This window comes from Callithrix jacchus, chromosome 20, assembly GCF_049354715.1.
Source record: "Callithrix jacchus isolate 240 chromosome 20, calJac240_pri, whole genome shotgun sequence".
Lineage (NCBI taxonomy): Eukaryota > Metazoa > Chordata > Mammalia > Primates > Cebidae > Callithrix > Callithrix jacchus.
This window is the reverse complement of record NC_133521.1, coordinates 32606318-32633806: the sequence shown is the minus strand read 5'-3', so window position 1 is coordinate 32633806 and position 27489 is coordinate 32606318. Positions and strand designations below refer to the sequence as shown.

At 59.2% G+C, this 27489-nt stretch overlaps 2 protein-coding genes across 17 annotated transcripts in view; one reads left to right on the top strand and one right to left on the bottom strand.

Moving 5' to 3' along the window:
- BCAR1 (BCAR1 scaffold protein, Cas family member) overlaps positions 1-17642 on the top strand; it is a 36773-nt gene extending 19131 nt beyond the window's left edge. For 6 of the 16 annotated variants that reach the window (XM_035282651.3, XM_078357767.1, XM_008986213.4 and 3 more), the window contains 6 exons: positions 5628-6260; positions 10792-10953; positions 11139-11255; positions 12010-13107; positions 13991-14080; positions 16708-17642. In XM_035282651.3, the coding sequence (XP_035138542.1) occupies positions 5628-6260; positions 10792-10953; positions 11139-11255; positions 12010-13107; positions 13991-14080; positions 16708-17220 (2613 nt within the window). In that variant the 3' untranslated portion in view covers positions 17221-17642. Of the gene's footprint in view, positions 1-3255; positions 3356-5627; positions 6261-9623; positions 10711-10791; positions 10954-11138; positions 11256-12009; positions 13108-13948; positions 14081-16707 lie in introns of those variants that run through there. The other 10 variants (XM_035282650.2, XM_035282654.3, XM_078357765.1 and 7 more) reach the window with 5 other exon arrangements.
- A 3901-nt stretch (positions 17643-21543) lies between these two features.
- On the bottom strand, positions 21544-24629 carry CTRB1 (chymotrypsinogen B1). Its single transcript, XM_002761150.5, has 7 exons — positions 24565-24629; positions 23591-23694; positions 23412-23491; positions 23239-23317; positions 22824-23004; positions 22254-22387; positions 21544-21763 (listed from the first exon to the last, which is right to left on the bottom strand). The coding sequence occupies exons 1-7, from the start codon at positions 24614-24616 to the stop codon at positions 21602-21604; spliced, it is 792 nt and encodes a 263-aa protein (XP_002761196.3). The 5' UTR covers positions 24617-24629; the 3' UTR covers positions 21544-21601.
- Between the last annotated feature and the right edge of the window lie 2860 nt (positions 24630-27489).

Sequence of the window (27489 nt, the reverse complement as noted above, 5' to 3'; positions counted from 1 at the left end):
GGACACCCCACAGGTGGCTTTTTATTCCCTCCTGCTGCTGAGCGTCACGGGTGGGGCTGAGGGCCTGTGTGCCTTCCCAGCCTCATCCTCTTTGAGGCCAGCAGGACAGGAGCCATGCTCCCCGGGATGGTTCTGGAATGTGGGCCCTGCACACAGACTATGTGGTCCGCCCACACCCTTGCTGCTTGCTACCTGGGCACCCAGGACTTGAGCCCAGACCCTGGCCACACAGTTGTCTGGGAATATTAGGAGAAGATGCCACTAAAACTGTCAGGTCCTGGAGTTCCACCCAGGATGGGGACATGGGTGGGGGAAGAAATGCTGCCCCTCAGAGCCTGGGCCAGGGCCAAGTGGGGTGTTTGGGACCCAGCCTGGAGGGGTCCTGATGTGGTGTGTGGATGAGTGGAAGCTGCCGGTGCAGATGGCCAGTGGGGCGCACGCTCATTGGGCCTGCATCTGTTGGCCACGGGGGCTCTTTGGGACAAGCAAATAGAATGCCCCAGAAGTAAACTTGGCCCAAGTTTGTGACGGTTCTGGGTATGAAAGAAGCCAGTGTTTCCCAAGTGCCTGCTGTGTTCAAGGCTCCGTGCTGGGGCGGGTGCGCATGTGCACTGGGGGCATGGACAGGAGGGGTGGGGAAGGCCTGTGACATTTCCTCTCATGGTTTCCACAAACCCAGGCATCACCCCTGGTTGGAGGTAAAGTCAAGCCACCCAGATTCACTGTATCTGAGGCCGGGGTTGGCCTCTGCTGCTTCTGCACTCAGTGACCCCTAGGCTGTCAGGGAACTTCTGAGCCTTGGTTTCCCTATGTAGTGAGATGGAGGTGGTAATCATGTCTTATAAGGTTGTTTCAGAGGTTAAATGAGCTGGTGGCTATGCGGGAAAGAGCTCTGCCTCTGGCAGGGAGGAACTGTGCTGTTCTTATTGTTGTGAACCTAGTGACAAGTGTGACACTATTACTCGTTTCCTTGTCTGTCCCCACCCCAGGGTCTTGGGCGGAGACCAGGAGTTCCTCTGGCCATTTCCTCCCAGCTCCCACCTTGTGCTGGCTTTCGGGTGCTGAGGTCACGTTTGTTGGGTGAAAGGGTGCAGGCCAGATGTGAGCCAGGCCTGGCAGAGGGGCTTTTGGTCAGTGGTGTTGCCTGCAGTGTTCACTACAGTTGGCTCAGGCTGGCCCTGCGCCTGAGAACTCCTGGGTTGTCTCTTCAGGCAACCAGGGAAGGCTCCTTGGAGCAGCAGCTTCTCCTCTTACTACTCCCCAACTCCAGCTTCCCCACTCCCAGAGTCAGCATCTGGGGACAGCTACAGCACGTCCAGGACTCCCAAGACATCTGGCTGAGCCAATGAGGAGACCCCAGCACCCATCCGATGGCTGCAGCCTGGGTGGATCTGGTGCCCAGGCGGACCCCAGGATACAATGAGGGCCGTTCTCAGAGCCAGGCAGAGCCTGTGGGGTGGTCCTGTTGGCTCCCATGTGCAACAGCTGGGATATTGTTTGGGGAGTGCTGGCATCAGGCTGGGGCTCTCCCCATCTGGCCATGCCCTCTGGGATAAGCGAGCCCCCGAGGGCATTCCAGGGTTCCTCTGTGCACGTGCCGTGGAGCTGCCCTGCTGAAGAAGGTGGACTTGTCCTCCTGTCCTGGGTGCCTGGGGTCCAGGAGTGGGAATTGGGCTGCATCAAGACATGCTGGGCAGTACTGTGAGGTGAGGGCAGAGGGGAGGCGGTGTCCCAGGAGGAGCCTTCCTGGAGGGGTTGATGGTCCAGCGTGTCCTGAAACGGGAGTAGGGAGCAGCACAGTGAGGTACCAGAGACTGGGAGAGTCAGGCAGCCAGCGTCCACTGTGCCTTGGACACAGGTGACTGACAGTGTCCCCCCGGGCTGGCTTTGTACCCCCTCTGAGATTACAGTTGGGTGTGTCCCTTGAGAACTTGGGCAGGAGCACCTGATTGGCCCAGCTTGGGTCATGCCCTAGGCCCAGCAGTGCAGGAGGCCAAGAAAGTAAGTTTGGGGAAGCTGGCCTCTCCCCCAGGTTGGAGGGTGGCAAGAGTTCCTGGGGAAGCTGCTGGGGGCCTGCGAGCGTGTCCAGTGCTTGGAGTGGTGTGGGCTTTGCTCTTCTGGGTTTATTTGGCCATGGGAAGCTCGTTGTGTGGAAGACGGTCGTTGAGCTGTGCCCGAGTCATCCATGGAGTCTGCCCTCTGAGTCCTTCCCACCCCTCCAGGCTCACAGCCTGCCTCCCTGCTCCAGCCCCCTGGCTGAGGCCCTTTGCCCGCTGCTCTTCCCAGACACAGTCCTGTGGAACGTCATCTTCTTGGGGAGGCCGTCTCTCACATTATTTTTGGCACCCCCACTTTCTTCCCCATCAAAGCAAATTGTTTGGTGTCTTTCTATCCCACTATAGTATAGGCCCCATGTGGACAGAGGCCTTGTCCACTAGGCCTGCGCTATCTCTGTGGAGCCTGGCCAAGGAGGGGCCAGACAAATCTTTTGTTAAAAGAACAGTGTAGCCGGGCAAGATGGCTCACAACTGTAATCCCAACACTTTGGGAAGCTGGAGCTGGAGGATCACTTGAACCCAGGAGTTTGAAACCAGCCTAGGCAAGATAAGGAGACCCCATCTCTACACAAAATTAGCTGGGCTGGTGGTGCATGCCTGTAGTCCTAGCTGCTTGGGACCCTGAGGTGGGAGGATCTCTTGAGCCTGAGAGGTGGTTGCATTGAGAGCCACAGTCGCAGTACTGGGTGATAGAGCAAGACCCTATCTAAAAAAAAAACAAGAACAATTTTGTGAAACCAGGGCTGTCATCATCCAGCAGAGAGGATCTAGGTGCTCAAGAGAGTCTAGGGGATTTGCCCAAGGTCCCATAGCCAGCCCCAGGTCTGAGTCTTAGCTGCTGCTTAGCAAGGAGGAAGGAGTGCACATCCCTGGGGACAGACAGGGAGGCAGAGAGCTCCAGAGGCGGGTCCCTGGCCAGCTGTAGCGGTCGGTTGTGTACCAGCAGTGTCCAGAGCTCAGGCTGGCGGGGGGTTGGGGGGGCACAGCAGCTGACGCAGGCCGGGGAGCTTCTGGTGCCAGGCGCCCAGTGCCACGCGCCCAGCCTGTGAGGTGCTTCCCAGCCTGGCTCCAGTGGCCCCAGACTGGGCTGTGGTCTATCAGTGAGCTCATGCCGGGAGGGGTTGGGCCTCGAGGGCAGAGGCCCCAGCCGCTCACCTGGGCCAGGCTTGCCCTCCCTGCAAGGCCTTTCCCTCCACAGAGCTGCCGCCCTCCCTGCCTGTGTTCCCACAGCCTCTCTGAGTGCCCAGCCCTGCCTGGTGGGGCCTCTGCCAGCCTTCCCTGGGCCACCCTCCTAAGAGGTAAGGGGCCTCCTAGGGGCGGTCCCCTCTGTCCACACCCCCACCTTCTCTGACTTGGCTAGAGGGGAATTTTCCTGTGACTCACTCTGCTGGCACTTCCTGTGGTCACCAGGGCAGGGGCTGGGGGACCTGGCGGGCTGCTCTGTGGTGTGTAGGGTCACTGGGGGATGGTGGCCTGCCCCCTGACAGGCTGTGATTCCCAAAGGCAGGCTGCAGACCATATTTGGGAAATGCTCGTCTTGCTGGCAGCCTAGGATGGGGGCCCTGAGCCCGGGTGGGCTGCAGGACAACCTCCGCTCCTCCCACTCCTCTGTGGGGCTCTGGCCCCGCGACCTGCTGAAGTGCCTGTCCCATCCTGCCTAAGACTGAGACACAGTCCACTGATTTCTTTTTGTGTATTTTTTTCAGCCCAAAGCAAGAAACACTCATTCCTGAAAAACAGGAAGAGAAAGTGTCCCCATTGTCTCACACATCTTGATCCTGTCCTCATCCTCTCCTATCTTTACGTTTCACAGAACGTTTTCTTGAGGCATGTTTTTGACTTGAGTACCTTTTTCATTTCTGTGATCATGGTGTGGACAGTGCTGCAGTGATCCAGGGCCTCTGCCCTTGTGCCCACCTTGGCTCCAATGTGACTCCACCTGGGCCTGCCCTCCCGAGCCGCCCCTGGTATCTCCCATGGGCCTTGCTCCTCCTGGCTCCCCACACTCTAGCCTCTGGCTGTTTTAGGGGCCGGAGGCTCCAAGCTGCTCTGGAGAAATGGGCTCCCAGCTGATGACACCCCCCTGGGGCAAATGAGCAGTGGGGTCTGAACGTCTGCTCCTGGGACCTGGGGCACCCACCGCCTGCCCAGGCCGCTGCCTGGTGTGCCATCACCCTCTTCCCCCCATGCCGGCCAGGGAGATGGAGCTCAGAGGGGCACTGTCCAGCCCCTGCTGGTGTAGGGGAGGAGGGTGGGCCCTCAGGACTTGGAAGAGGCCTCACCCCTCTCCTCTGCCTCAAGGCCCAGGCTCCTGCTTTCTGTTTCTGCCCAAGGGGGCATGGCCCTTCCTTGTTTCACTCCTTGCAGATGGAGTTCAGAAAATAAATGGGACTTGGACCCAAGTGGGGATGGTCACACAGCTACTGGCTGGCCGGAACCCAGGTCCCATTTTTGAGTCAGAGTCTACACCAGGCTGCACATCTCAGATCCCAGGAGACTCCGAGGAGGGTCCTTGCAGGGCAGCCCAGAGCTGAGGCCAGGCTGGTGGGGTGGCTGGAACCCAGTGTGGGTCACTGCCCGGCTGGCCTGGCACTGTCCTCGGACCTGGCTTGCCTGTGTGTGAAGTCTGGGACCCCTGTGGAACCCATGCAGCCCTCTGCTGCCCTAGGAGAGGCCGAAGCCCTGGCCTTGTCTCACCCTGTGCCTTCCTCATACCTACCTTTTACTGGAACCAACTACACTCTCCAGCTTGGGACCTCCTGTCCCTGGACCCAGCCTGCGCCTGGCACCTGGATGGGGCAGCAGGGGCAAGGATGAACAAGCATGGCAGGAAACTGCGAGGCCTCCCTGCTCAGGCTCCTGTGTCCCAGCGAGGCTCCAAGCATGCACTTGCCCAGAGGCCCTGCTGCCTCTGATCCCACAGCCTCCTCCAAGTCCCTGTTGGGCTGCTTGGCTCCTGTGCCACGTGGAGCATGCCCTGGGAGAGTTTGCTGAGGGTGATGGGGCTGGTCAGGGAGGGTGCGCCTCTTGTTTCCCTTCCAGCCTTATGGAAGGTGTTTGAGGTTTCTAAATTATTGACTTTTTGGTAGATTTTGGGTAGAAGGACTTTATTAAGGAAGTTCCCTGTCATTTTCGTTCAGTTTTTATTCTAAGAAGTTGTCCTTTTTGTTAGATTATTTTCTTTTGTCTCAAGAGAGAACCATTGCAATTTCTTTTCACCTGGCAGCACTGTCATTATTAACCGCTGTTCTCCCTGTGTTAGTCCAGGTAGCAGAGTGGCCTTGGGTAGGGCTTTTAGGGGTATCTTGAGGGTCATCCCTGGAGTTTTGGTAGTGGCAGTGGTCCAAGAGGATTTTGCGTTGCTATACAGGTGAAGTTGAAAGGCCAGGATCAGCTGTCCTTTTCGCTGGGAAAGGTGGGGACAGTGGAGGCAAAGACACAGTGATCTCACCAAACTCCACTAAGTTCCTTTCCCACTATCAAAGCCGGGTGCCTCCCCAGAGCGGGGCGGGAGTTGGGGAGCCCCATGATGCCCCATGCACATCTCACACCTGTGTCCTCTCTCCCCAGAACGTACTGGCCAAAGCCCTCTATGACAACGTGGCTGAGTCCCCGGATGAGCTCTCCTTTCGCAAGGGCGACATCATGACAGTGCTGGAGCAGGACACGCAGGGCTTGGATGGCTGGTGGCTCTGCTCACTGCACGGGCGCCAGGGCATCGTGCCCGGGAACCGCCTCAAGATCTTAGTGGGCATGTACGATAAGAAGCCAGCAGGGCCTGGTCCCGGTCCTCCCGCTGCCTCTGCCCAGCCCCAGCCCGGCCTCCCACAAAGCCTCCATGCCCCAGCGCCTCCGACCTCCCAGTACACTCCCATGCTCCCCGCCACCTACCAGCCCCAGCCTGACAGTGTCTACCTGGTGCCCACCCCGAGCAAGACTCAGCAAGGCCTCTACCAAGCCCCTGGCCCCGGCCCTCAGTTCCAGTCACCCCCAGCCAAGCAGACATCTACCTTCTCAAAGCAGACGCCCCATCACCCATTTCCCAGCCCGGCCACAGACCTGTACCAGGTGCCCCCAGGGCCTGGAGGCCCTGCCCAGGACATTTACCAGGTGCCACCTTCTGCTGGGATGGGGCATGACATCTACCAGGTTCCCCCATCCATGGACACCCGCAGCTGGGAGGGCACAAAGCCCCCAGCAAAGGTAAGGCCATCCTGGCTCAGTCATGCAGCCCTCACAGGTGTAGCTCAGGCCTGGTTTCTGGGCTCTGGTCAAGGTGGGAGGTGAGTGAGTGGGGAGTGTTCATTTGTCAGGGGAAGGTGGATGTGAATGGCCCCACAGCGGCTGTCTCACCACAGGGAGCAGCCTGTTGAGGCGTTCCAGGGGCAGGTGAAGCTTAGCACATGGTGTCAGCAGTCACTGGGTCCCCACGGGGGAGAGCCCATCCATCTCATGCCTGGCTGCCCTATACCCTCTGGATTTACATGTCAGCCTCTGGATGGGGTTCTGGCACATCTGACTGCCCCTGCCTCTGTGGGCCAACCCCTCTCCATTTCTGGGTCATGCTAGGAGCCAGTGGGTGCTTATGGTAATCTGGATGTGACTCCTGGACCCGGGGAGGACGCTGCCCTGAGATTGCTAGAGGAGGGCTGCTCTGAGAGCCTCCTGGACTCTTGCTGTGAGATGCTAGGCCTGGGAACAAGACCTCTGACTTCCAGGCCCTAAGCCTGCTCCCCGAGTCCACAGGCCCCTGATTCCCAAGCTCACCTGCCTGTAGGAAGGAGGCAGCTGGAGAGGGTGGTGAGGTCCACTGGCTGTGGCAGGAGCAACCTTTTCTCACCTTTGATTGGCCCGTTCCACTGTGCCAAAGCCCCCTTAAGAGCTGGGGTGTGGAGTTTCCAGGCCTGGAAGTGGAGGAGACGTCCCGGGTCTCTTGTGTTCTCCTGCCTGCTACTTCTTAGGGCTCACCAGGAGGACCTGAGAAACCCAGCCCATGCTGCCATCCAGCACTCCCGAGGGACATAGCAGCCCCGGCTCTGTGGGGTCAGCTTTCCAGGACCCAGCCAAGCCTTTGTTTTTGCCATATCCCGTCTAGAGCCACCTGTGTCTAGAGAGACAGTGGCCAAGTGGACACTCAGCCCAGGGCTGAGGTGTAGAGACCTCATTGGTGCCAGCTGGGCATTGAGTCAGCAGGAAGTCACCCCCACCCCCGCCCATGGGTGGCCTGCACCCAGGAGACCTGGTGGGAGGTCATTGGCAGGTGGGACTCCATGGACATGGGCCACCAAGCCTGGCCACTAGGGGAGCATGAGTCACTGTCTCCCGATTCCTGCTCTATCTGCTCCTTCAGCCATCTCTCCAGATAGAAGCCTGGCTGGTGCAGGGCTGCCCAGGTGAGGCTGCTCCAAAACTGGCTTTAGCAAGAGGAGCAGGGTCCTGTTATCCTCTGGGGAGGTGGCAGGGGGCAGTGCCCTGTGGGGGAACCTCAGGCCATGGCCCACGCACACTCAGACCCCACATAGATGCATACCTGCACCCCACCCATGCAGACATGTGTGCACAAACATGCCTACGCACGCCTCACATTTATGAACACATGCACACCCCACCCCACATGTACAAACACGTGTACACCCACATATGCAAAGCATGGCCACCTATCAGTATCCTACAAACATGTACAAAATGCATGTGCGTATGTACACACAGACACAATCCACACCCCACATGCCCGAGGCCAGTCACACCCCCTTCTCCCCTCCTCCACCTTTGCAGTGAAGCTTGTCACTGAAGCTTGTCCTGGTGCAGGTGGGAGGCTGGGACAGGCAGCAGAAGCCCTGTGGGATGAGCAGCAGCAGCAAGACCCCCAGTCCTAGCCTGGCCTCCAGCCTGTATTTTGGTAGCTGTTCTGTTTCCCTCTCTGGCAAGGGACCTGCTCTCATTTTTGTCAGGGACTCAACCAGCTGGGTTCTTCTCTGCCCAGGCCTGCTGCTAGAGCTGCCCAGTCCTGTGTCCCAAGGCCTGGACCTGGCTGGTGGCCCAGGAAGAAGAGCCCTTCGTCCTGGACCCGGTTGCTCTCCCCTAGGAAACCTCCTTCAGTCTTGATTGTGTCTGCTTGTGTTCTATGATCACAAAAGCAATGCTTATTTTCTGTAGAAAATGCATAATGTATGAAGAAGTCTGGAGACGAAATTTTCTAATCAAGAGGTAATCACTGGGAAATTCTGGCATATTTTGTCTAGCAGCTTCCCTGTGTTTCACAGATTTGTACACGTGGTTTTGCATTTCAAAGTTGTAAATCCAACATTAGATACCAGAAGTATTTTGTTGTCCAGGCGAGGTGGCTCACACCTGTAATCCCAGCACTTTAGGAGTCTGAGATGGGCAGATCATGAGCTCAGGAGTTCAAGACCAGCCTGGCCAGCATGGTGAAACCCCATCTGTACTAATAATACAAAATGGGCGACACCCATTTTGCAGAAGGGGGAGGCCAGCCACTGAGCGGTCGGCCAGGGGCCCACCTTATCCCCTTCCCCTGACGCCTGCCTCTTGTGCCCTGACTGGGAGGCAGGGATGTGTTCCTGAGTTCACTGGTCTCCCCCGCTTGATCCCTCATCCTGAGGGAAGAGAGAGGCAGCAGGACACAGCCCTGGCCCTGGTGGGCCCCGTGCTGCCTGGCTCTGTATATGCACCTGGCAGTGGGCCTGTGCTGTGTTTTCTCTGCATTGTATGAGGTATGTGAGTGAGTGTCAGAGACCGTGTGGGTCTTTTGTCAGGGTCTGTGTCTCTGTCCCCTCCTCCTGGGCTCTGGCTGTGTTCCCACAACCCCCGGTGGCTCCAGGGCCTGCTAGTCGGGTCTCAGGTGTGCTGCAGGGTGGCCTGTGATTAGCAGCTGGGCTCAGTCATTTCCCTATCCCCCTGGTGGCTGACTTGCTCTGTTTTTCTAACAGAAACATTTGGTCACTGTGGCTGCCTACTGCCACCCGACTCAGCTGCAGTAGTGACAGGCGTCCATTTGCCTGGGGAAGCCTGGGTCCAGCTGCATCCCTGAGCCTCATCGCCTGAGGGTGGGATGGAGGGTGCTCACTCCTCCTGCTGGTGCTGGGTCCTGGCTAAGCCTTGGAGCCGGGTCCCCACCTGCCTTCAGGAGGCTGGGAGGCCTAGAGAAGCCTCGGGCCCTGCCTAGAGGCCCAGCCAACCTGCCACGTCCCTCTGCCCCGCCTGCCCCACTGTTGGCAGGTCCCTGAATCTAAAAATAGCTCTGGAGGAGACTCAAGTCTGGGGCGCGTGGAGGGAGATGAGTCTGGAGAGGCGGCCGCCAAATCCACTCCCAGACGCACTTGAGCGGGGCGGGGACGCCCCAAGGAGGCCCCCAGCCTGCAGGGCTCCGCTGCCAGGCGCACTGGAGGCCCAGTGGACCCAGCGTTCCTGCCCAGCTCTGCAGCGCCACAAGAGGCTCTGCCAGGCCTGGGTGTCGGGCACCTCCACCACCCCCACGCCCAGTGTACCCTTATAGCACCCTCAGCCAGCAGAGCCGGCTGCCTGCCTGCATTGGGAGGGCCTCGTGGGATTCAGGGGCTCTGGACCCAAGGGAGGGACTACTTTGGCGCTGCTGCCCCCAGGGATGTGCGGGGAGGCCCCAAGTCAGCCCTATCCCAGACGTCCCCTTTGATGAGGGAACAAAAGGCTTTTCTTTGGAGAGAGCTGAACAGGGAGCCTGGTGCTGGAGTTGTGTGGGCGAGGTATGCCCAGGGTCTAGAGAATCTCACCAGGGAGGCCTCATACTCCCCAAGGCAAGGAGACCTTTGGGAAAGAAGGCTGCCTGGCATCACCCCCACCCGCTTCAGACCAGTGCTGGTGAGAGGCAGCGTGGCCCTGGGCTTGCTCCTGCGCTGCCTGCCTCTGCACTGTTCGGGCCTTGGCCTTTCTGGGCTCTGGGCCAGGGTAAGAGCACCTGGGGAGGGGAGGGCTGGCCCTGGACCTGCCTCCCCTGCTGAGCCTCCTCATTTCAGGTCACCAGGGGTCTTACTTGCTGCAGGCAGCTCCCCGGGACAGGTGTGGCAGGGAGGGGGCCTTGGTTCCAGCTGCCGCACCGCCCCCAGCACATACCCGACCTGGCCCTCTGGCCCTGTCCTCCAGAGTCTCCGCACGCTGTGCTATGGGGGAAGGGGCCTGGAGGGGCTATGGCTCTGTCTGGTCCTGGGCTGGGCGCAGTCCCGTGCTGGGCCAACCTTTCCGGGGAGACTACAGCTGGGTGGTGTGGACAGCAGGCTCCGAGGCCTCCTCTGTGGCCTTTCATCCTGCGGGGCTGGGCGCCCCAGTAATGGGGGTCCTTGCCTGTGGGTAGTACCCTCCAGAGCCAGGGTCCCAGCCCCTTACCTTGCCGGTGTCATCCCCTCCCCTCCACGTCATCAGCTCACTCCCATGCTCTGCTGTGGAGCCTTCCGGGTCAACCGGCTGTAGAGACGTTGGTGTCCTGGCCCAGGACCAGGCAGTTCTGAATAAAACCCAGGGGTCTTGCTGTACCCGGTACTGCCTTCCACTGGAGGAAGGTCATCGGATGCAGAGGGAGTGAGAACCGGTGCCTTCGAGAGCCCCATCCCTACCACCTGGTGTGCCCTGCCTACCTCCAAAAATGACGAGGCTCCCAGGTGTGAGTGGAGCCTCCCTGAGGACCCAGGGGATCCTGAGGGCAGGTTCGAGGGCAGCTGTAAAGTTGGCTCTCTGTCCCCAGGTGGTGGTGCCCACCCGTGTGGGGCAGGGCTATGTATATGAGGCCACACAGCCAGAGCAGGACGAGTATGACATCCCGCGACACCTGCTGGCCCTGGGGCCCCAGGACATCTACGATGTGCCCCCAGTTCGGGGGCTGCTTCCCAGCCAGTATGGCCAGGAGGTAGGTGTGGGGTGTTCGGCTGGTGGAGAGTGGGGTGGCGAGTCTGTGCCTCTACTCGGCCCTGGGTAGGGAACTGCATCTTCTCAGCCCTAGCCAGGCCTGGGGGCCGGGCTGCAGGGTTTCCCCCTTTTCCATTCCCCCAAGTGGCGCTAGCACCGTTAACCCTGCACTGTTTCTGCCCCCAGGTATATGACACACCCCCCATGGCCGTCAAGGGTCCCAATGGCCGAGCCCCATTGCTGGAGGTATATGACGTGCCCCCCAGCGTGGAGAAGGGCCTGCCGCTGTCCAGCCACCACGCGGTGAGCCAATGCCAGGGCCAGGCTCAGGTTGTGTGGTGTCGGGGTGTGCACACTGGGGTGACAGGCAATGTCTGCAGGGCTGGGGGCACTGGCCAGGAAGAGACTGGTTTCAGGCCCTGTTCTGTCCCTCACTGGATCATTGACAGATGAGGAAACCGAGCTCTCTTCTGAGCCTCAGATTCTTCGTCTGCAGAACTGCCCATTGCAAGGCCTTCTCCATGAGTCCCTGAGAGAGTATCCGCAAAGTGACCACGGGGTGTGTCATCTCATCCGGGATGCTTTGAAGAGTGAAGCGGGTACTAGTAATTATGCAGGAGCATCAAGGACAAACCAGGACTGTCCTGGGCAAACCATAATTTGGTCCCCCTGATAATTCACACAGCTCAGCCACACACCTGCTGCAGAGTAGAAAATTTACACGTGGTGGCGGCGGGTGGCAACAGCGATGGTGGTGATGAGATCATGATACAGTGGTGGTGGCAGTGCAGTATGACAGCTGAGCTTTCAGTGAGTGTCTACAGTGACAGTTGTGTGCATTAACACATGTGGAATTCTTTGGGAGGAAGCTCTCCCACCTTCAGGCGAGCAGACAGGCACAGGGGCTCATCCTGGAGCTGTCATGGATAGGAATCCTGAAGGGTGTGTGCACCAGGGCTGCGTGTGTGTGTGGGGCGGGGGGAGGCTGGGTGCTGCCCCCAGCCCTTGGGGTGGCAGATGGATGGACGGACAGCCTTGATCGCCGATTGTCCCCCAGGTCTACGACGTTCCTCCATCAGTGAGCAAGGACGTGCCCGACGGCCCGCTGCTGCGTGAGGAAACCTACGATGTGCCCCCGGCCTTCGCCAAGGCCAAGCCCTTTGACCCAACCCGCACCCCGCTGGTGCTGGCTGCGCCCCCTCTAGACTCCCCGCCGGCTGAGGACGTGTATGACGTGCCGCCCCCAGCTCCTGACCTCTATGACGTGCCCCCTGGCTTGCGGCGGCCTGGCCCGGGCACCCTGTACGACGTGCCCCGTGAACGGGTCCTTCCTCCTGAGGTGGCCGACAGTGGTGCGGCTGATGATGGTGTGTATGCGGTGCCTCCCCCAGCTGAGCGCGAGGCCCCAGTGGACGGCAAGCGCCTGTCGGCCTCCAGCACCGGTAGCACACGCAGCAGCCAGTCCGCATCCTCCTTGGAGGTGGCGGGGCCGGGCCGAGAACCTCTGGAGCTAGAAGTCGCTGTGGAGGCCCTGGCTCGGCTGCAGCAGGGTGTGAGCGCCACCGTTGCCCACCTCCTGGACCTGGCAGGCAGTGCCGGTGGGACCAGAAGCTGGCACAGCACCCCTGAGCCACAGGAGCCACTGGTACAGGAGCTGCGGGCTGCTGTGGCTGCTGTCCAGAGTGCCGTCCACGAGCTGTTGGAGTTCGCCCGCAGTGCTGTTGGCAATGCTGCTCACACATCTGACCGTGCTCTGCATGCCAAGCTTAGCCGGCAACTGCAGAAGATGGAGGATGTGCACCAGACACTGGTGGCACATGGTCAGGCTCTTGACAGTGGCCGGGGAGGCCTGGGAGCTACCCCTGAAGACCTGGACCGGCTGGTGGCTTGCTCGAGGGCCGTGCCCGAGGACGCCAAGCAGCTGGCCTCCTTCCTGCACGGCAACGCCTCGTTGCTCTTCAGACGGACCAAGGCCCCTGCGCTGGGGCCCGAGGGGGGTGGCACCCTTCATCCGAACCCCACTGACAAGGCCAGCAGCATCCAGTCACGGCCCCTGCCCTCACCCCCTAAGTTCACCTCCCAGGACTCGCCTGATGGGCAATACGAGAACAGCGAGGGTGGCTGGATGGAGGACTATGACTACGTCCACCTGCAGGTGGGTGCCGCCTGCCCAGCCCCGGCTCCACCTCTGCCCTGCTCCTCCTCCCCAGCTCGGGGCTCCTGTGCTCAGGGGGTGACGTGTCCCCGGTTGGAGCCTGGTCCTTGGCGAGGCCCTGCACCCTCCAGCCTTCCTCACCCCACATCACCCCTGTGGGCCAGCATGGCCGTGTCACTGAGTCCTGCATTCAGCCCCTTGGGCTGGTGTCTCTGGTGACCAGCAGTGGTGGCTCTGTTCCTTGTGGGGAGACAGACCTGCAGAAATGTACATACACAGAAAGATGCCCTGAGGGTGGGGGCTCAGTGGGAGGTGGCTGGGGCTGCTCCTCCCAGGCCAGGCCCTGGAGCAGAGACCTGTGTGCCAGCTGGGCGAAGAGTCCCGGTAAGAAGCCTTCTAGGCTGAGCTGGGCCAGAAAGGCATCCTGAGGCAGGGAGCAGCAGGTGGCCAAGCCCTTAGGCCAAGGGGGACTGGTTTGGTTTGGTTTCTGGTGTGGGAGCCTGGGCAGGCAGGGTGGAGCGAGTGGTGTTGCCTTTCTCAGGTGCCCTGCCGCTTCCTGGCCTGGCAGACAGTGAAAGGGGCGGCCAGCACTGCTTCCTGGGAAGCCACCTTTGCTGTGTGTGTCACGGCATATGCCAGTCTAGAGGTTGTGGGTCTGTGTGTTCCCACATATGGCAGCCTGGGGTGGGGTGTGTGTGTCTGCCCCCACATGTGCCAGCCTGGGGGTGTGTCTGCGTGTGCTAGTGTGTGTGTATACATACACACACGTGCACGCACAGTACCACCTGGTGGACACTCAGTTCTCTGCATCTCACGGGGCTGGCCTCCGCTTCTGGCACAGACAAGAACTGGCCTCAGCGCAGCCCCTGTGTCTTCCCTCCAGGGGAAGGAAGAGTTTGAGAAGACCCAGAAGGAGCTGCTGGAAAAGGGCAGCATCACACGGCAGGGCAAGAGTCAGCTGGAGCTGCAGCAGGTGAGGCCCTGGCCCTGAGCGTCTTCATCTTTTCATTTGGTTTAAAGTTTTCAAGAGTAACTGTTGGAGCCATTTAAAGAGGGAGAGGGAGGTGAGAGCAAAAAACAGACCCCCTCACAGCTGGCACAGGCTTGGCATGGGGCTGGCTCTGCCCTGCCCCCTTCTTCATGATGCTCCTTGCGTGTCCAGGAGAGTGTCCTGTGGGCATTCGACTCTTCTGTCCCAGCATCTGCCATGGCATGAAGCATTCTTCATGGATTCTTTCAAAGACCGCATAACATTTATTTAATGTTTATGTTGTACCTGTACTTCTTAGTGTTATTTTATCTTTTGAGACAGAGTCTTGCTCTGTCGCACAAACTAGAGTACAGTGGTGTAATCTCTACTCACTGCAGCCTCAGCCTTGTGAGCGTCTGGGCTCAAGTGGTTCTTCTGCCCCAGCCTCCCAAGTAGTTAGGATTATAGGTGCCCGCCACCCCACCTGGCTGATTTTTGTATTTTTGGTAGAAATGAGGTTTCACCATGTTGCCCAGGCTGATCTGAAACTCTTGGGCTCAAGTGATCTACCTGCCTTGGTCTCCCAAAGTGCTGAGGTTAATTCAAGTGTGAGCTGCTGCCTCTGGTCCCTCATTATAAATATACTGCTATGTCTATATACAGACATATCAATAGAATTTTTTTTTCATATTTTGAAACATTTCCTAAGGGCAGAAAAGGGATATTTAAAAAAATACTAAGGGGGCTTTATTCTGATTATGAAGATAATTTTAAAAGTGAAAACAGAGGATAGCACGAAGTGAACATAAAACTATCACCTGTCAAAGCTCCTTTGCCCACCATCTGGGCCTGGAGGAGGTGGCAGAGCGGAGGGCCTGAGACCCACACCACATGGCACTTCCCCAGCTGAGGCTGCTGCCGCCTCATCAGAGCTCATTGAGACTCAGAGTGGAAGATGCTGGGAAAGTGCCTGGCACGTAGAGAACACTCAGAAAAGGTTACCTCAGAAATGGGGCAGGGCACATAGAGAACACTCAGAAAAGGTTACCTCAGAAATGGGGCAGGGCAGGGTTGAGAAATTACCTAATGGGTACAGTGTACACTGGGTGGTGGCCACACTAAATGCCCAGACTTTCCCACCAGTCAGTGTACCCACATAATAAAACCGTACCTGTACCCCCTGTTAACTCTATTAAAACAGGAAAAGAATAAATGTCACACCTGTAATCCTAACACTTTGGGAGGCTGAGGCAGGAAGATCACTTGAGGCCAAGGGTTTGAGACCAGCCAGGCCATATAGTGAGACCCAAGTCTCTATATATTAAAAATTGTGGCCAGACACGGTAGCTCACACCTGTAATCCCAACACTTTGGGAGGCCAAGGTGGGCAGATCACTTGAGGCCAGGAGTTTGAGACCAGCCTGGCCAATATAGTGAAAGTCCATCTCTACTAAAAATAAAAAAATTAGCCGGGCATGGTGTCACATACCTGTAATCCCAGCTACTTGGGAGGCTGAGGTGAGAGAATCGCTTGAACCGGGGAGGCAGAGGTTGCAGTGAACCAAGATTGTGCCATTGCACTTCAGCCTGGGCAACAGAGCAAGACTCCATCTCAAAAAAAAAAAAAAATTAGCTTGGGTGACAGCAAGACTCTGTCTTTATAAAAATAGTTTTGGGGGAAAAAAAGAGCCACCAGAGCTTGTCACCTGTGCTCTGTCAGGGCTCAAGTGATTTGTCTGCCTCGGCCTCCTGAGGTGCTGGGATCACAGACACGAGCCATGTCGCCCTGCCTTGCCGGAGCTTTTCAAAGAAAAAAGCTGAGTATATTCTCAGCTGGCTAAGAGAACCGAGAGATGAAGGATTTCACCAAGTAGCTGCCTCAGGGGTAGTGCGAGATTGAGTTAGGAAAGGGAGGTTTCCTGTTGGTTTGGCTCATTCTGGCTTGGAGCTTTGCGCCTAGGGTGGGACCCAGCTTGCCTGTCCTGAGTCCAGGTATAGCGGGGCACTTCGGGGCCAGAGCAGCTCCACTGATGGTCTAACCCTAACCCCTTCGGCCGGCTCCTAGGCACATGCAGCTGTGAGGTGAAGCGTTCACTTTCATATATAGCTCTGGAAGATGATTTAGCAGAGGTGGTATTTAGGGGCATCGGATCACAGGTGACATCTTCCTTTTTTGTTTGGTAGGTTTGAATCTTTGTAATGTGTATGTTACTTTTGAACTAAGGAGAAATTTTGTTTAACTTTCCATTTCGAAATATTTATAGATTCACAGGAAGTTGCAAAGATAGTCAGTTTCCCCAGTGCCACATCTGAAGTCACATGGGACAGGACCCAAGCCAGGGTGGTGACACCTACACTCCCAGCCCCAGGCAGCCACTGTTCTATTGCATCTTGTCATTTCAAAATGTTCAGTGCATGGAGTCTGACCTTTTGAGATTGGTGGAAAGGTAACGGAAGGCCTGCAGAAGGCTTGTCATGGCTCCTGGTCCCTTCCCCAGCATTGCAGACTGCCCATCCCCCCAGTCCCATTCACTCCAAGTAGCAGCCCTTTTTAGAGAAGTCCAGATCTTGGCCTGTGGTTCCAATTCGCCCGGGAGCCTAACCCTGCTCCTGCTTCCCTCCCGCCCCAGCTGAAGCAGTTTGAACGCCTGGAACAGGAGGTATCACGGCCCATAGACCATGACCTGGCCAACTGGACACCGGCCCAGCCCCTGGCCCCGGGGCGGACGGGCAGCCTGGGGCCCTCGGACCGGCAGCTGCTGCTCTTCTATCTGGAACAGTGTGAGGCCAACCTGACCACGCTGACCAATGCCGTGGACGCCTTCTTCACTGCTGTGGCCACCAACCAGCCGCCCAAGATCTTCGTGGCACATAGCAAGTTCGTCATCCTCAGCGCCCACAAGCTGGTCTTCATCGGGGACACACTGTCTCGGCAGGCCAAGGCGGCCGACGTGCGCAGCCAGGTGACCCACTACAGCAACCTGCTGTGTGACCTCCTGCGTGGCATCGTGGCCACCACCAAGGCTGCCGCCCTGCAGTACCCATCACCCTCTGCTGCCCAGGACATGGTGGAGAGGGTCAAGGAGCTGGGCCACAGCACCCAGCAGTTCCGCCGCGTCCTGGGCCAGCTGGCAGCTGCCTGAGGGCAGTGACCCCCAAATGGGGGCAGGAGAAGGGTGTGGTGGCCCCAGCTCCCCGGCCCCCCTCTCAAGAGTAGCTGTGCCGCAGGCTTGGGGACAGGACCCCAGCTGTGCCTCGGGCCTGGCGCTCTGTATGCCCAGGATATGTATATATTTATGGTTGGGCAGGGCATAGAGCCATGTCCCCTCAGAGGAGCCGAAGCCCAGGGGCCAGCCAGTGGCCTCCCCCATCGTGTACTGCAGGACCTCGTGCCACCCAAGGGCTGAGCCTGGCTCCCAGAGGGTGTCCTGTGGCCTGACGGGGCCAGTGCAGTTTGGTGTGTCCTCCGCCTCACCAGGAGAAGACCCTGAAGAACTATTTTTCATTATTGATTTTCCAATCATTTGACTAATAGTCTCCATTTAAATAAAGTTTTTAAAATGAAGAGCAGCTGTCTGAGGGTACCAGATGAGAGTAGCCTGGGGCGGGTAACGGTTCAGGGAAGGCACAGAGGGGCAAGGGCCACACAGGGGAACTCCCAGGAGGGCGGAGGAGAGGTGGGTCCCTCCAGAAGAAAACTAAGGGGCACCGAGGCCAGGTGTCTTCCTGCCGGGGTGAGGTCTGTGGCTGGCCACAAGGCCTTGGGAGCCAGGGCAGAGCCTGTGCCTGAGAGGAGTTGGGGACAGTTTTGGAGCTGCAGGGTCTAAGGCCCGGAAGGTACAGCTTGGGTGTGGCCCCCTTGAGTCCTGGGAGGTACCACATCGAGCACCGCCCGTGCCTACAGCCAGCATCTGGAGCAAGGGCAGGTGGGGCAGGACCAGCGGCAGGAGGGGAGTCACGGGTTCCCATGAGCCGAGGGCACTACAGGGCTGCATCCAGAGCTCTGCTTAAATTAATCTCATCCCAGCCTGTGGAACTCCCAAAGCGCACTGCTGGAATTATACATGGACTGGCCTCCAAGCTGAGAGCAGGGCCCAGAGAAGGCCCTTGCCCTGGGCAAGTGCGTCCCTCTGGTGGCTCCCCCACCAGCAGCCCACAGGCCACATGGAGGCTCCAGGGTGCCTTGAAGCCCTGTTGCAACTCCCAGCCCTGACCACTCTGCATATGAATGTGGACCTTGGTTTCCCCATCTGTACAAAGTAGTGGGTAGGGCTGGGTGATCTACAAATCCTCCTGATCCACCTTCACAGAGGGAGCCACCGACAGCATCCATCCCACAGCACACTCAGCCCACCTGCCTGGCTGAGGACACAAGTAAAGGTGTGTGCAGTTGCTCTCGTGGCTTTGTTTGTGTTTTACACAGGTGTGGGGTAGGAAGGGTCTCAGCCTCCACACCTGCCCGAGAATGAGCTTCCTGACTCGGGCATGCAGGCCCAGTGAGGATGGGAGGTGCTGGTGCCGCTCCACAACACGATGCCCTTCAGGCTCCAGGATCGGTCCTGGCAGGCAAGGGCTGCCGGAGTTGCCCTGTGGGAAGGAGAGGAGGTGTCTCCAGGACTGAACTGGGTGCCGGGGCCTAGGGGACCCAGACCTGGCAGAGTCCAGGGAGGAGTGCAGAGCAATGGCAAGCATGGGCGCAGGGAGTCCTGAGGTCTGGGTGCACATGGCAGCCCCAGCTCTGCCATCCCCCTTGGAGGCAGCCAGGGCAAGTGCTGGGGCGCTGTCTGTCCCATGAGCTGACCCTTCCAGCTCAGAGGGCTGGGGAGAGGAGGAAGTCCCCAGGGCAGCCTCAGCTGCCTGGTTCAGGAAGCTGTGAGCCTGAGGCCTGGCCCTTGTTAGTCACAGGAAGGAGGGCAGAGAGGAATGGGGAGCCTAGGCTTCCATCGGAGGGCTGGAGAATCCTGGGTATACATTGAGTAAGGAACAGGGCTGGGCTGGACAGGTGGAGTCCATGGGGATTGATGGGGAATGGCCTGTGGCACGTGGTGATATTTAATGATTGCCTTTCCACGTTTTTCCATAATGAGCGAAACTTACTTAATCATGGAAGACACCTGTCAGGATGCTTTCAGGAGCTTTAGGACTTGGGAAGGAGAAGAAAAGCGGGAGCCCGAGTGGGGAAGGTAGGTGCCCATAGGCCCTGGCAGCCACGGGGGCAGGCAAGGCCCAGGCCAGCTGGGTGGGGTCCCCTGCACCTACTCATCTCCTTACCCAGAGGCCAGTGTGTCCCATTGTGGCCTCACGAGCCAACTCCTCTGCCTGCCTGCGTGGCCTTGCCTCAGCCATCCTCAGCACTTGGATGGACTCGGTGAGCCAAGCTTAGACTCTCCAGCCACCATACGGTGGCTTTTTCTTGAGAGAGAGAGTGACAAACAGTGCTTGGGCTTGTGGGGGTGCACAGGAAGTGAGCCAGTTGGGGTGAGCCCTGCTTGGCCACTGAATCCCATGCAGCAGCTAGCCGAGGACACAGAAAAGCATCCCTTTCTCACTAAGGGTCCCAGTTTGCCTTGCACAGTGAGGGCGTGGGACCTCTCAGGTTTCCCCAAGCTGCGGTCCGGGTGGCCTGAGGATGTGCAGAGCTGTAGGTGGGGTGCACAGCCCAGGGTGGGTGTCTCCTGCAGAGGCGCTGGCTCTGCCTGGGGCCCGCGGACGGGGCGCTGCTTCCCCAGCTTGCAGTTTGTTTCTGACCATTTTCTTGCTGGTTGCAGTGTGTAGTTGGGGTTGAGAAGGGGTGAACGTCATTCCCTGACACCTCGGGGGGGCCAACTGCTCAAGCCTCACCTGACCCCACAGTAGGCAGCGGTGACCACCCAGTCCTTGCTGATGAGGGAGCCACCGCAAAAGTGGAAGCCAGTTTTGTCCTGGGAGGACAGAAGGGCTGGCAACTCCCACAAGGTCAGGGGTGACCTGATGGGCGAGGTCCATGTAATTCTAGCATGTTGGGAGGCTGAGGCAGGAGGATCACTTGAGGCCAAGAGTTCAAGACCGGCCAGGCCACATAGTGAGACCCAAGTTTCTATTTATACATTAATAAAAATTGTTTTAAACCTCCCCCAGCCTCTAGCCTGGCCACCACCCAGGCATGAGCAGGCTCCCCCTCTGATCTGCAGGGACACCTGCCAGGCCCGGGAGCTAGGGATGGCATCCTCCCTGTTGACATCCTGGATAGGCTGTTGAGCACAGGGTAAATGGTGGGGACCCCATGGCTGGGGTTGCTGGGGTTGCAGCAGCTCAGCTGGCAGTTGATGGTGTCCTGAGGTGCCAGGATGAAGAGCCCCCACCCGCCTGCTGGCATCCAGAGTGCTGGCTATTGCAGTGCCCTCAGCTACCTCCTGCCCTCTCAACCTGCCTGCTCCCCTGGGCCACTGTGCACCTAAGAGAGTGTCTGTCCGCTCTGAGCCCAGGGTGCTGGGACATGTGGCTGAATTCGCTAGGGCCCTGTGCTCCCATGGGCTCTGAGTCAATGGCTGGGGGGATTGGGGTGTGGGGCCTGGGGATACAAACCCAGGAGGCTGCCCAAGTCTAGAGGGTACAGGGGTGGGTGTGGGCAAAAGGCATGGATTTGGGAGACCCTCGGGAGGCAGAATTCAGGGTGTGGAGGGCCTGAGGGTGCGGGGGCTGAGGGAGGGAAGAAACAGATGCCCCAGGCACGGCCCAGGGGGTGGAGGCAGGGGCCTGAGGGGACAGGGGGACCAGCAGGGTGTGAGGAGGAAGGGGAGGAGGATCTGGCCACGGAGAATGTGGTCCCCTCAACATGACATGGCATGGTTTGGCTTTTTGTTTCTGGGCATTTGGGGCTGGAGATGGGCAGGTTTGACCTGTGGCTCCCGGCCTGCCTGAGCCTCTCACTTAAGAGTCAGTGCCAGAGAGAGGGAAGCCCAGTGATCCAGAGAAAGGCCATGGGTGCCAGGGGTGCCCCTCCTGTCCCTGAGCCCACCAATCACGGCCCACCTTGCCACTGCCCCCTTGTCACCCGCCCTCGGGGTGATAGTGCTCCTGGCACCAGCATATGTCTGGTGGCCCTTCCCTGGAGCTGCAGGTATGTGGGGCCAGAGTGAGCTTGTCCTCTGGCTTCCCACGCCCTCCTGCAGGGCCCTGAGCAAGGGAGCAAGGTGGGTGGTGAGAACCCTGCTGCCTGGGGACAGGTGCTGAGGATGGGGCCAAGGTCCACCCAGGCCTGACCAGCCAGATCCCCCGTCCATCTCTGCACCCTGTCATCTGCCTGTGTGTTCCTGGCCACTCTGGGGGATGCAGGAGCCAAGTGGTGGGGAAGGGGCCTAGGGAAGGGACCTCCCAGAGGCCCCGCATGCCTGGCTGGCTTGGCCCAATCCAGCCCAGGGGGGCCCAAATTCAGGAGTGGAGTGAGGCCTTGGAGGCCCCAAAACAGGAGGCAGCCAGCACTGAAATGTGCACCATGGGTTTATTGAGGCTCTGTGGGGAGCAGGGTCTGAGGGAGCTGCGGGCTCAGTTGGCGGCCAGGATCTCCTGCACCCAGGGCATGAGCTTGGTGACACGGGCATACACGCCGGGGCTAGAGGTGGAGCAGGTCCTGCTGCCCCAGGACACGATGCCCACCAGGGTCCAGGCCCCGTCCTTCTGGCAGACCAGGGGGCCGCCAGAGTCACCCTGTGGGAGAGGGAGAAGGGGGCTCGGATCTGGTAGCCCAGGCAGACTGGACATTGTTCCCAGAGCCCAATCCAGGACCCCATACGCAGCAGAGGCTCAGCACATGCTGTCGCATGGGTTAGGAAAGACTCCAGCAGCTGCTTGTGTGGTTCGTGCCCCTGGAAGTCTGAGCAAACCCCGGGATGGGACCCTTTAGTGGAAGCTCAGTAAAGGCGTATTGACCAATAGGAAGAACATGGTGGGGCTGGCCAAGGGGTCTGTGTGAAGGGGAGGGCTGCTGAGCCTGCTATCCTGCTGGGTCCACTGTCCAGGCTGTGCACTGCACAACTCCAAGAGCCATATGCTCTGATATTGATGGTGCAATTTTGCAACAAGGTGACTCTGTGACACCAGGAAGGAGTGGGGTTAGATGAGGGCAGAGAGGGGTGGAAAGCCCAGGCCTCCCCTGCAGCCCCCTGGCCTGGCAGAGTCTGGGCAGGGCCCGCCTCACCATGCAGGAGGAGACGCCACTGGCCCCGGCGCAGACCATCACGTCAGTGATCTTGCTGCCCCAGAACTTCTTGCAGTCGGCGTTGGACACGAGGGGCAGGGCCACCTGCTGCAGCTTGTCAGGGGTCTTGTTGGCTGCAGGACAGAAGGGTCAGGGCCCCTGGGCCCACCCAGTCCAGCGAGGAGGGAGAGACCCGGGGCCGACATGCCTGCCCTCCCCCGCACCATCGCCATGACCGTGGGCACAGCCCCTGGAGCCTGAGAAGCACCTGTGGGACGAGGGGGCGCTGGCTCTGCCCAGGTGGGAGCCCCAAGCTCTGACTCCAGGCAGGTCAGCCAGAGCAGGGCTCACACGGCCGTCTGCCTCTCAGAAGCCCCCCGCAGAGGCTCCTCATGATCCGGCCTGGGTTTTATTTGCATTTGGGGGATTTTAAATTCAAAGATTTTCAATGAAGAACAGACAGGAGCGAATTGGAATTTAGAGTCAAATGGTCACAGCGGGGACTCCACGGCAACACAGCCCCGGTCCCTGAGGTGGCCCCTGACCCCAAGGCAGCCCCTCAGCCCTCACCGTTGTACTTGGTCTTGCCCCAGCCAGTGGTGGCGCACAGGGTCCCTGCGGGGAAGTCGTCGTCGGCGCTGGGCAGGCACACGGCAGACACCGTCTGGGAGAAGCGGGCGGGTGTGGCCAGCTTCAGCAGGGTGATGTCGTTGCGCACGGTCAGGAAGCTGAACTTGGGGTTCTTGAAGACCTGAGGGTAGGGGCCAGAGAGCCGGGGTGAGGCCCCGGGAGGAGGCGGGACCTGCAGGCTTCCAGGACACAGACTCCTTCCCTGGAGGCCGTTCGGGAGCAGTCCATCCCCAGGGCTGGAATGGGAGCCTCGAGGCTGGCCCTGCCCCCCTGGGCACCTGTCCCTGAAGCAGCCGAAGGGTTCCCCCTCCCCGTGCCCACTGCCCCTGCCCTCTGCTCTTTGGGGCCTGGGTACCTTGGCGATCTTCAGGACCTGGATGTTCTCCTCATCAGAGCCCTGGTCAAACTCTCCAGCCACGACCACGTCGGAGGTGCTGGACAGAGTGTAGCGGGTGAGAGGAAGAACGTGCCCTGCTTCCCCCATCCCCACCGGGGCTGGAAGCAGAGCTGGAGGCTGCCGGCCCTCACATGACCCCACAGTGGGCAGCAGTGACCACCCAGTCCTCACTGATGAGGGAGCCGCCACAGAAGTGGAAGCCGGTTTTGTCCTGGGAGGAAAATGGGGAGGGTCGGCAACTCCCACCTGCAGCACCCCCCAGCCTGGCCGCCACCCAGGGTGCCCCCTGCCTTACAGAACCCCCACTTACCTGCAGGGACACCTGCCAGGGCCAGGAGCCTGGGACAGCGTCCTCCCCATTGACAATCCTGGACAGGCCGCTGAGCACTGGGTGGATGGCAGGGACCCCGCAGCCTGGGGGTGGGTATGGGGTGAGGGATGGGTACCACCCATCCAGGTCCTAACGCTCCAGCTTCCTCTCTCTGCCAACTCTTTCCAGTCTCTGGGACCTAGACTGGCTCCACTGTCCCCTCCTCTGAGAAGTTGGCCCTGGCTCTCCTCTCCCCAGTGCTAGAATCCTCGGGGACAACCAAGTCCGATGTGCTGGGCTGTGGGCTGCTAAGGAAAGGGGCGTTAATCCCACCTCAGTTCAGAGAAGCTACACGGGTGGAGCGTGCGGTGTTGGCAGCGTCATGCTCAGGCTGGGAGGCCAGACTCTGTGGGTTTGAACCTGGCCCCCTCCCTGCCCAGCTAAGCCACTCAGTGTCCCCATCAGCAAAGTGGGAATCACACCGTTTCTGACCTCACAGGTTTGGTAGAGTGAGCAGGCAGTGAGCAAGCTCCACGCCTGGCAGGAGGGGCTCTGTGTGTAGTTGAAGAGGGCAAGGCTTGAGGTGCTGAAAGGTTTGGACTGAATGGTGCCAAGCCACAGCTGCCCACACGCTCACCACCCAAGCTGTTCGGGAGCCACTGACTGTTCAGGAAGTCACTGACGGCCTCAGGGCAGCCCGAAGACGCCTGCCTCCTACCCGGGATGCTTCAGGTCAGATGGGGGTGGCGAAGGGGAGCAGGACTCTGCAGCTCCCAAGCTCCGAGGTGGCAGCTGAGCCTGGGAGGGAGCCTGTGCTCTGGTCCAGGCCTCGTAGTGCCCACTGAAGAGACAGGGCTGGGGACTTGCCCAGGCCCACACTGGGGTGCGTAGCTGAGCTTGAAGCTGGGACCCCACTGCTCCTGGCTGGCTTTGGGGCTGGGAGTGCTTCGGCCTCCGCAGGGCCGGGCACTCACCAAAGGTGGTGCCCAGGAGGGCACAGTAGGAGACGAGCCAGAGGAAAGCCATGGTGCCGTGGGGCGTGGGCCACCTGTCCAAGGGCCTCTGTTATAGCTCTGTGTGCCGCTGTTATCTGGAGACCTTGGGGCGATAATCCCTTCCCTGGGAGTGGGCAGGATGTGCCAGCACAGGGCTGGCCAGGGAGCCTGGGATGGCAGCAGCTGGGGCCTGGCTGACCCAGAGCTCACTCAGGTGGCCTTTGACCACGGTCTTCCTCCTCCAGGCCCAAGCCGGGCCCGGGTGCGCGTTTCTAGGGGCTGAGTCCAGCAGCCCTGTGTTTGCGCCGCAGCAGAGTCTCTTGTGGTCTGGAAAGAACTCACTGGATATTTTGGTGGTTTGAAAACCCCTGAGTAGAGTGCCAAATAGAGGAGAGGATGGGGGAGCAGGACCGCGCTCCATGGTGTAGCCAGAGGGGACCCCACCTGCATCCCGGGAGTGGCTAAGAAAGCTCAGTGAAGGTCCAGCCGACGTCTGTGCTGGTCACTTGGGCTGTGTGCATGGGAGCGGGGAGTGGGACCTGCCTGCTGTCCTCACACTAGGCTACCGCTGCACACAGGTGCCAGTGTGCCTGGGCCCTGGAGCCGAGCACATGGCATCACAGGGCAAGCCTGGGCCTAGGGACAGGCCAGGGGGAGGCCTGGCATGGCTCTGATGAGAACCGATGGAGGCTGAACCTCTGGGCAGAGTGTGGGCAGGGACACCCGGTTCCTGGTATGGGTGACAGCATGGGTGGTGGAGCTCTTTCCCAGCAGCTGGGAAACTGGGAGGGAGAAATGTTAGGTTGAGGCGCCAGATGCAGGGCGAGCTCCCCAGAATGTGCAAGAGAAGGTTCCTCGTGGCTGTTCTGATTCCTGATGACTGCAGTATGTGTGTTCGCAGCACAGGTTTTGAGGTCAGGCAGCTATGGAGCCCTGGGCAAGTTACTTGCCCTCTCTGATCCTGTATGTAATTGAGGACGCTTCAAGTATGGGTGTCATGACAAAAAGAAGAGCCTTGTTGAGCACCAGGACCAGGCCTGGCATGCAGTCATGCTGGCAGGGCCCTCACATTCCCCTCTTGAGTCAATCGCCTGTCCAGGCCCTTTGCTTATTGTAGAAGATCGTTTGAGGACAGAGGGGCAGCGGGCTCCAGCCAGGATGGAGTGTGGATTATCCAGGACGGATGAGACCACACCCACCCCTGCAGGCACGTGCGTCCCTCCTGACAGCCAGCGCCCACCAGGCCCGAGGGAACAGCCAGATAAGAAAAACAAATTCCTGCCTGTAGCAGGTGATGGGGAGAGGAGGTGGGAGAGTTTAGGGGAAAGAGTCAATTTTTGAAATAAGTAAAATATACACAGCAGCCACTAAGGAGTTATTCTTATGATTATTACTGATCCTGAGGCCAGAAAGGCCTCACTCTGAAGCGGACATCGAAGCAAACAACCCAGGAGCTTGTGGGAGCAGCACAGGCGTCCTTATAGGAGAGGAAACTCATCTGGGATCACAGGAGCCAAAGAGACCCGCATCCGGAGGGCAGCAAAGGGCTCAGAAGTCGAGGGGGCAGCCGGGGAGAGCCCTGGTGAAGACGGTACTAGAGCCTCCAGGCAGCCCTTAGCTGTAAGCTAGCTGGGGTAGGTCAGGGAGAGGGCACAGTGGCCATACCCTGTCAGCCCTTGCCTGGCCAGAGCGACCCGTGGCCTCAGCTGTGTGGCCTTGGGAGCTGACACTTGGCCAGGACCCCGCCCGCCGCGTCCCCAACCCTGCACAGGCTACAGAGGCTTGTGGGAACTGCGCTGCTGTGGTAGGACTGGGGACAGGCACGCACAGATGTCCCCACTCCACTGCTCCTGGGGATGGGACCCTGCCCCCACACTGCACTCCAGCCCCGACAGAATCTGGACCCAAATGGTGAGGAAGGAGACAGACTGAGCCCTGAGGCGCTCAGGACAGATGAGAGAGAATACACGCAAGAGCCAGGACCTAGGTGGGGGAGGCAGAGCTGTGGCCTTGGCCAGAGTGGGGGCGGGAGGGGTGTGCTGGGGGTCCCCACGTGCTGCAGCCTCCTGGCCGCTGCTTCCTTTACTTACCTTGAAATGCCCCCATTTAAAATGTATATAAAGTCAGGAGCAGTGGCTTATGCCCATTATCCCAGCACTGTGGGACGCCGAGCAGGAGGATCACCTGAGGCCAGGAGTTCCAGACCAGTCTGGGCAACATGGTAAAATCCTATCCCTCCAAAAAATAAAATAAATTAGTCACGTTGGGAGGCCAAGGCAGGCAGATCACTCGAGGTCAAGTGTTCAGTACCAGCCTGGCCAACATGGTAAAACTCCGTCTCTACTAAAAATACAAAAATTACACGAGCGTGGTGGCGCACACCTGTAATGAAGACAGAGACCATTTCCTTCGCAGCCCCTTGGCAGTCAATCCCCCAACTCCAGAAGCAACTACCGTTCTGATTTCTTTCCCCGGAGATTTGGTTTTGGTTTTGGTTGAGAGAAGCTCACTCTGTCACCCAGGCTGGAGTGCAGTGGCACGATCACGGCTCAGTGTGCGGCCTTGACCTCCCAGGTCCAGCATCCCAGGTAGTAGCTGGGACTACAGGTGTGTGCCACCACGCCTGGGTAATTTTTGTATTTTTTATAGAGACAGGATCTCCCTATGTTGCCCAGGCTGGTCTCAAACTCCTCAGCTCAATAAGCTGCCTGTGTCAGCTTCCCAAAGTGCTGGGATTACAGGTGCGAGCCACTATACCTGGCCGGGACCCTTCTCACAGCCAGTGGGCGTGTCTAAAATTATCAAGTGGAGCCATTTAATTGTATGCTTCTTTGCCTAAACCTTTTCTGCTGGGCTTTGTCCCTGGCCAAGTGAGGCTGGGGGAATGTTGTTTTGTTTTGTTTT